At 50.0% G+C, this 7,343-nt stretch overlaps 1 protein-coding gene across 1 annotated transcript in view; it reads right to left on the minus strand.

The window, feature by feature from the left end:
• Positions 1-6,639, minus strand: part of SOHLH2 (spermatogenesis and oogenesis specific basic helix-loop-helix 2) — a 69,871-nt gene extending 63,232 nt beyond the window's left edge. Inside the window, exons 1-4 of the mRNA XM_006879640.1 lie at positions 6,544-6,639; positions 5,867-6,078; positions 3,352-3,413; positions 3,174-3,278 (exon numbers count right to left, since the gene is read on the minus strand). Of these exons, the coding sequence (XP_006879702.1) occupies positions 3,174-3,278; positions 3,352-3,413; positions 5,867-6,078; positions 6,544-6,639 (475 nt within the window). The remainder of the gene's footprint in view (positions 1-3,173; positions 3,279-3,351; positions 3,414-5,866; positions 6,079-6,543) is intronic.
• Between the last annotated feature and the right edge of the window lie 704 nt (positions 6,640-7,343).

Below are 7,343 nucleotides of genomic sequence, written 5' to 3' on the forward strand. Positions count from 1 at the left end.
CGGCTTTGGCTTCTCTGCGCTCCAGTGCAACATTCAGGATCTTTTCTGACACCCATCTTAGTCTTTTTTTCTCCTGTCTTTGTGACAACTTTCTGCACTCTTCATGGATGAGATTCTTGGTATCTTCTCACAGCTCACCTCATCTTCACTCATTAGTGCTCAAGACTTCAAACCTGTTCCTGAGATAGCCTTTAAACTCTGGTGTGAACTGAGGATGGCCAGAGAACAAACAGGTATGTCTTGGACATGGTGCAGTAGGAGTGCTCTCTGGAAACAAGGATGATGAGGCTTCATCTCACGTACTTTGGACATATTGCTAAAAGAGGATACTCCTTGGAGAGGGACATGCTGCCAGGAAGGCTGGAGGGCTGGCAAAGGAGAGGAAGACCGTCAACCAGGCGGACTGACATGGGGACTGCAGCAATGCGGTCTTGTATGTCAGGAAATGTGAAGATAGTCCAGGATAAGACAGGGATCAGGTCTGTTGTTCTTAGGGTTGCTATGAGTTGTACTCAACTCAATGGCACCTAACAAGAAAACATCAAGCCTTCGTTCTTTCTCCTACCCCTCCACTCAGGGAATTCCTTGGCTATACAATCTCCCCTCCTCAACTCCAAAGAGACTGTGCTATAAAAATCAAGAGAAAGAATAAATGTTAGTACATGGGCTCAGGTTAGGTCATAGAGATACCAAACCCCTTTTTACATCCTGAACTGCATAATTTGGCTGCAAGGAGCACTAGAAATAATAACCTATGAAACTGAGGAGGCATTTATTCTTCCAACTCACCAACAAACTTAACAAAGAAATGTAGCTGATCAGAACAGAATGGCCTTAGACTATCTCTTGGCTCAAGAAGGAAAGTGTATAGAAAATCCAACTGGACCAATTGCTGTTTACAAGCAGCTGATCAAGGGTGAGCCAATGAAGACACAATATGGGAAATCCAAACATGCTGGCACAAACATGGTGCGAGCAGAACCCTTAAAGCCTTTGGGGAAGAGGGTCTTCAGCATTTGGAGGGCACGTCTCTTGTGAGAGGGGTATTAGTCATCGCTGGACTGTGTAACCATTCCTTTCTCTTCCCAGTCACAGTCAGAGCCATGACAGAGACAACTGTCAGTCAAAAAGTAGCAACTCACATGTTCTATGTAATGCAATACCAATCCCTTCAAGAGCAGGGTGCTGAAAGTGAAACCCCAAATTAAAAAGTTTAATGGGGTCTCAAAGATGGAGATGAGAGAGGAGTCCCCGGGAAGGGGCTCTGACAGATCTTTACATTCCAAAAGGAGAGGGTGAAAAGGGAAGTTGTACAGCCCTGCAACTGCTCTTATGTGAAGGCCAGGAGGGCCAGTTTTGCAAGAATAACTCCTAATCTAACAGGCCAGAGATGTAAGTTGACAAGAATATAAAGTAAGGATGTGCCTGGACTCATGAACCCTGATCCACCTAAACTGTTTCTGCCTCTTTATATTCCCACCACTACTTTCAAATTACCAATGAGAAAACCCAACTTCCTTTGTCCATTTTCCTATAAAAAAAATTCAGGTCCAAGCAGTTCAGGGAGCATGGCCACTCTGAACTTGGGTCGTGTTGCAGCTCTGCCTGTGCCCCTCCTCCTCCCGACTCGGGCGTTCAGGTCACTCTTCCAGCTTCGAGTCTCCTCTTCCTGCAACAGTTACAGTGCACGTCTGCTGAACAGAAGGTCCCTGACAGACCCTGCCAACAACTCTCATGGAGACCAACCCAGCGCCCTCAGGTTGACCCTGACGCCAACTTCCAGAAAGTAAATATGCAGAGGTAGAAAATCCCACTCCTCACCCCCCCGGGTCATCATTCAGTATCATTTCTGCCACACCACTAGGGGAGATGACAGCAGGGTTCCAAGGTGACCTGGAGTCAGAAGTGCCTGACAGCTGAGGACCTGCACCTTATTTCCCAGTGTATTTCCCTCTCAGCATGGCCGGGGTCTTGAGATGTCCGCCGGCTCACCCTCAAGTGGATAAAGAGGAAGGGTGCAGGGCCATGGTCAGCTGTTCTGAGTATGGCTGGGAGGGATGGGCGATCACAGCCCAGTGGCACCTTCCCTTCCTGGGACACCGAGGCCGGCAGGTGGGGTCAAGAGGGACAGGTGGTCACAGCCCAGCATCACTTTCCCAGAACAATGGAGCTGCAGGGAGAGGGAATGTTGGCACGGGCATGCTGGGCACAGAACTAACAAATGTGAGGTTCTGAGATGCCCAGTGTCCCACCCCCACCTGACAGAAGACCTCTTTTCAGAGTTCCTGAAGGACACCCAGCCTGGGTGCCCATGTCACTTACATCCAATGAGAGATGACCAGATGCTGGGACACGGCCTGGAGAGGGTGAACAGGACTCCCGGCATCCACATGGGACAGACGCCTGGCAAGACCACACAACCAGAATCCTCCCTCATCCAGCAAGTCGGTGCTGCTGTCTAGTGTCCACAGGCACCGGGCAGCGTTTACAGGTGAAAAGGGTTCCCTCTCTCACAAGCTGGTGGGTTTTAAGTACTGGCTTCAGTCCACAGGCCCCTGATAAACCACTACCACTTGTGTCTCCTGAGTAGCAGCCAGTGGGTTTGGACTGCTGATTTTCTAGGAAGCAGGTGAATGCTTAGCCCACTGTACTACCCGTGCCCCCCCACAGCAAATGGGTCAAGAGGGTGATCCAGGGACCTCACAAGACACAGCAGGGGAAATCCATCCTAATGACTGAGAACGGCCCCCAAACATAACACAACCCCACCCCACAATCACACGTGACCCGATGGTGGAGTCAGCTACACAACCAGCCAGTAACTGAAAGATCAGCAGTTCAAACCCCCAGCCAGTCCTCCAGGGAAGCAGCTGTGATACTCGGTGGAGGTGCTGAGACCTGAGCCGAGAGGGATGCAGCCATGCCATCATTTGTCCCCATTTCGACACATTAAAACCACTGAAAAGACGCTGTTTTCTTCACATCAGTATCACACTAGTTCAGATACACATGGATTCCTCAATGATCAGCGACACCACGTTCTTTACACAGTGAAGCCTGAGCAAGCAAAAGGCAGAAATTCTGACCACAAACTAGTTCATAACGGATAAAAGCTAGTTTGATAAATTCAACCAGAATTTTTTCAAACCTTTGGAAATGTACTGTTCACTCACCAGATTTTGAGAAATATATTTTCCAGTAATTTATCAGAATATTCATTTTTTCTGTCGTCAGTGGTTCGATTAAAATGATATCAGCTCCATGCCCTGAAATACAATCTGACAAATTCTGTATTAAACAATTATCTTATGATTTGTATTAAAAAAATAAACATACCCAGCAGAAACATACCTTCAAAATGCTCAGGAATTATACAAACAAACAGCAAGTGTTTGGTTCTTTTCTTGGCAAATCTGGGAGGGAAAATACAAAGCGGACTGGAATTGTTATGTGCCATCAAACTGCCTACATCTCCTAGTGACCCTGCGTACTTTGAATTCTGCCCTATCCAGGGCCAGTCTCACCGACTCAACACACCGACCCCCATTAGCCGTGTTAACCCATCCGATCCAGCGTCTTCCTCTCCTGCGCCATCTCTCCACACTCCTGAACATGGTATCCTTCTCAAAAGACCAGTTCCTCCTGGCCACGTGCCCAAAGGATGAGACAGCTTCAAAATCCTTGACTCCAAGGAGCAGCTTGGTTTCACCCTCTCCAAGACAGACCTGTTTGTTCTCTTGTTGGCCCATGGTATGGTCAATACTGTGTTCCAGCACCACAACTCATTTATAATTTAAAAATTTGAGTTTTTTTATATTGTGGAATTTTCTAGTCTTTTTATTGTTTTGCAACCACTAATTCATATACTACTTGTTAAACTCATGTAGTGTTTTTTATACAATCTCTCCTTACATTTGTTCCATCAAACCATTCATAAATATTTCAAAGAATTATTGATCTATGTGTATTACCACCTCAGGGTTTCTTTACATATTTAAATGAGAAGGCCCCAGCAGGGACCTGAAAAGATCAGGTAATGATGGGCAAAGTCCAATGGTGTTTGATTTTATAAAACATGATGGGATGAAATACAGTATGAGCTAAGTGTGAAAAAGTATATGAACATTGTGATCAAACTGCTGTTAAACATTTATCTCACTAGTCACTTATTACTGTTACCATTAGATCAGAACAGACCCGCAGCTGACCTTCCACCAGGTTTTCAGAAGCTGCCAACTGCCTGGGAGGAGACTGCCCATCTTTTTCCTGTGAAGCAGCTGGTGTGGGTTCAAATCAGGTGCCTCTGGGCTGACAGGACAGCTCCTGACCACCACGCCACCAGAGCCCATCAGCAGGATTAGACCACAGCACTCTTACTCTATTTTTTTGTGTGTGTGTTTGAGTGAACGTTTACAAGGGGAATTGGTCCTCCAGTCAACCATTTATACACACTTCATTTCTTAGTATTAATTACAGCACCTACTATGGTGGCTTAGTATTAAGGAGCTGTGCTGCCAACCCAAAGGCATACGGTTCAAATCCACCAGCTGCTTAGTGGGAGAAAGATGGGCATGTGATTTATAGCCTGGATGGTACACCACAAAGACGGCGTCATCACACTCTTCCCCAGCCTTCTGTGGCCCTTGTGTCCACCAGCCTGTCTCTCCTGCCCCTCCCTGCCTTCAGCTTCTTCCTGGTAAGACACTGCCCTTTCCACCTTGCACGGCCAGTTGTCCTGAGGAGTGAGCACTCTTGATACCACTGGTTACCACACAGGCCTGTGTGTTTAGTTAAAAGGTGAGCCTTGGGCCTAAGTTTTGCTCCAGAATCAAAGGGTGGTCAGGCCCAGACAGTCACAGGTTCCACCAGATTGATTTGAATTGCAAATTGTGCTTATAAAAATTTAATAGAAGTGGCTTATTAAATAAACCCATGTTTTCTATCTAATATAGATGAGATCAAACCCATTAATATGAAATTTAGGGAAAAAATGCTAATCTGATGAACAGACTGAGGAAACAGAGGAGCCCTGATGAACAGGAGACTTAAGCACCGAGCTGCTAAACAAGAAAGTTGACAGTTCAAATCCACCAGCATCTCTGAAAATGGAGACAGGACGTAGTGCTGCTCTGTGGGTGACTCCTCAGATATCCCAGAACAGTACTGCTCTGTGGTTGACCCCCTTGGATATCCCAGGGACAGTGCGGCTCTGTGGGTCACCCTCTCAGATACCCTGGGGGCACTGCTGCTTTGTGGGTGACCACTCGGATATCCCAGGGACAGTACTGCTCTATGGATGACCCTCTCGGATACCCTGGGGACAACACTGTTTTGTGGGTGACCCTCTTAGATACCCTGGGGGCACTGCTGCTTTGTGGGTGACCCCTCGGATATCCCAGGGACAGTACTACTCTACGGATGACCCCTCAGATGCTCTGGGGACAGTGCTGCTCTGTACACAGCCCTCAGACACTGTGTGGACAGTGCTGCTCTGTAGATGACCCTGAGACACTGTGGGGACAGTGCTGCTCTGCACATGGTCCCCTCGGTTATCCTGGAGTAGTACTACTCTGTAGATTACTCTCAAGACTCCCTGGGGACAGTACTGCTCTAGAAATGACCCCTCAGGTGCTGAGTATGGTCCTGCATGGATCCCCTGCACCAGAGTCCACTCTTCTCTGTGGTGAATTTGAGAAGTTCTGTAAGGAAAGTCTTCTCATCCACGAGAGCCTAGACTGTCTGATCTCCCGTAGCCGACAAACCTCCTCCCAGGACACTCTGACCCAGAATTATGACAGGGTGCCTTGCTGCAGCAGGCCTGTGTCCACTGCTCTCTGAGTAGACTAGGCGTGGAGGCCTCAGTCACCTAATGGCTCTCACAGCCTCCAGGTCCTCTGCTCCTGGAGAGGCTGCCATCTTCAGGAGGATCATGTCAAAAGCACCCGTGCCCAGCAGGCTGGCGACCGCTGCCACCTCACTCTGGACCACTGTGATCCCTGCGCTCGGAAGCCAGTTCCGGATAGCTCTGGCCAGGGTCCCAGCAGCCACAGCTCCGATGAGCAAGAGGTCAACTTTCACCTGGAAAGGAGACAAAGAACAAGCTTTGCTTGAGTGACCACACAGTACATAAGAGAGGCCATGTTCAAGAGGGCAGCGAGGACAGGGATGAGATGGACAGGAGAAGTAAAATGAACAGAAGTGAGAACCACAAGAAAAAGTAGATGAATGAGGTGGGATGGGCAGAACTGACCAGGTGGGTGCAGAGGCCAATACCTTCACAGAAACCTCACCTGGTGGGGCTGCTGGACTCCAGCATTAAGAAGAGCAGCAGAGAACCTGACCACCGACCTCGGAGCTGGGCACGGCTTTCAACAGAACCGAGAATCCACTCTTAAACCGGCCTGCCACTGCCTCTCCTTGACACAAACCTCATCATCCTGCAACAAGTCCTGGTGCCTCGGAGGGGAAAGTGTTCAGATGCCAGTCTGTCTATCTACCGAGTCTCCTCCTCTGCTGTCTCTCCATCTACTGCAGCCTGGTCACCATGGCATCCTCTCCGTCCACCGCGTCTCTTCCTATGCAGCCACTTCGCACACTCTGCACACCCATCAGCTCCACCTTCCCAGGGACAGTGAGCATTGTGCGAACGTGGGTCCCCCTCCAATCAGTCACAGACCGTCAGTTACCACAGGCAGGTGATCACACAAAAACTGGCCATGCTGTGGTGCCTGGCCACTGCCACCCTCCCTGTGCGGCGCCTGCGCAGGGCACGGAGCCAAGCCATGCACCAAGGGTGGAGGCCGGCTGGACTTCGCCAGGTGCCGGGTCAGAGGTCACGGTGGACTCGGTGGGTGGGCGTGCCCATTAGTAACCTTACTATAAATAAATTACGAAAAAAACTATCCACCTTGGTCTACACCCCCGACTGGTCAACGCTCCCCCCACCCCTCCCCCCGAACTTATCTTTAAGAACTTTAAAGTTTTAGAAATGGACGAATGCTAAGACCTGGAATTCGTGATGTACGGGCTGCGACCCCCGGCGACACACAAGAAGAAATGCCAGGCAGAAACAAGCAGGTGGGCACAAGGGGAATCCCTGCCCGGGTCCCCATCCCCAACCCCCTCTCACCTGGGTACATAGGTCTTGCCCCGGCACGCGTGCAGAGACCGCCATTCTCCACGCGCCCCACGTGCCCTCCCCACGCCCGCGCCTGCGCCCTGCACAACGCACCCACGTTCCCTCCCCGCGCCCGCGCCTGCGCCCTGCACCCACGTGCCCTGCCCACGCCTGCGCCCTGCACAACGCACGCACGTTCCCTCCCTGCGCCCGCGCCTGCGCCCTG

Source organism: Elephantulus edwardii, unplaced genomic scaffold (assembly GCF_000299155.1).
Source record: "Elephantulus edwardii isolate Elephantulus edwardi_28Jun2011 unplaced genomic scaffold, EleEdw1.0 scaffold00004, whole genome shotgun sequence".
Lineage (NCBI taxonomy): Eukaryota > Metazoa > Chordata > Mammalia > Macroscelidea > Macroscelididae > Elephantulus > Elephantulus edwardii.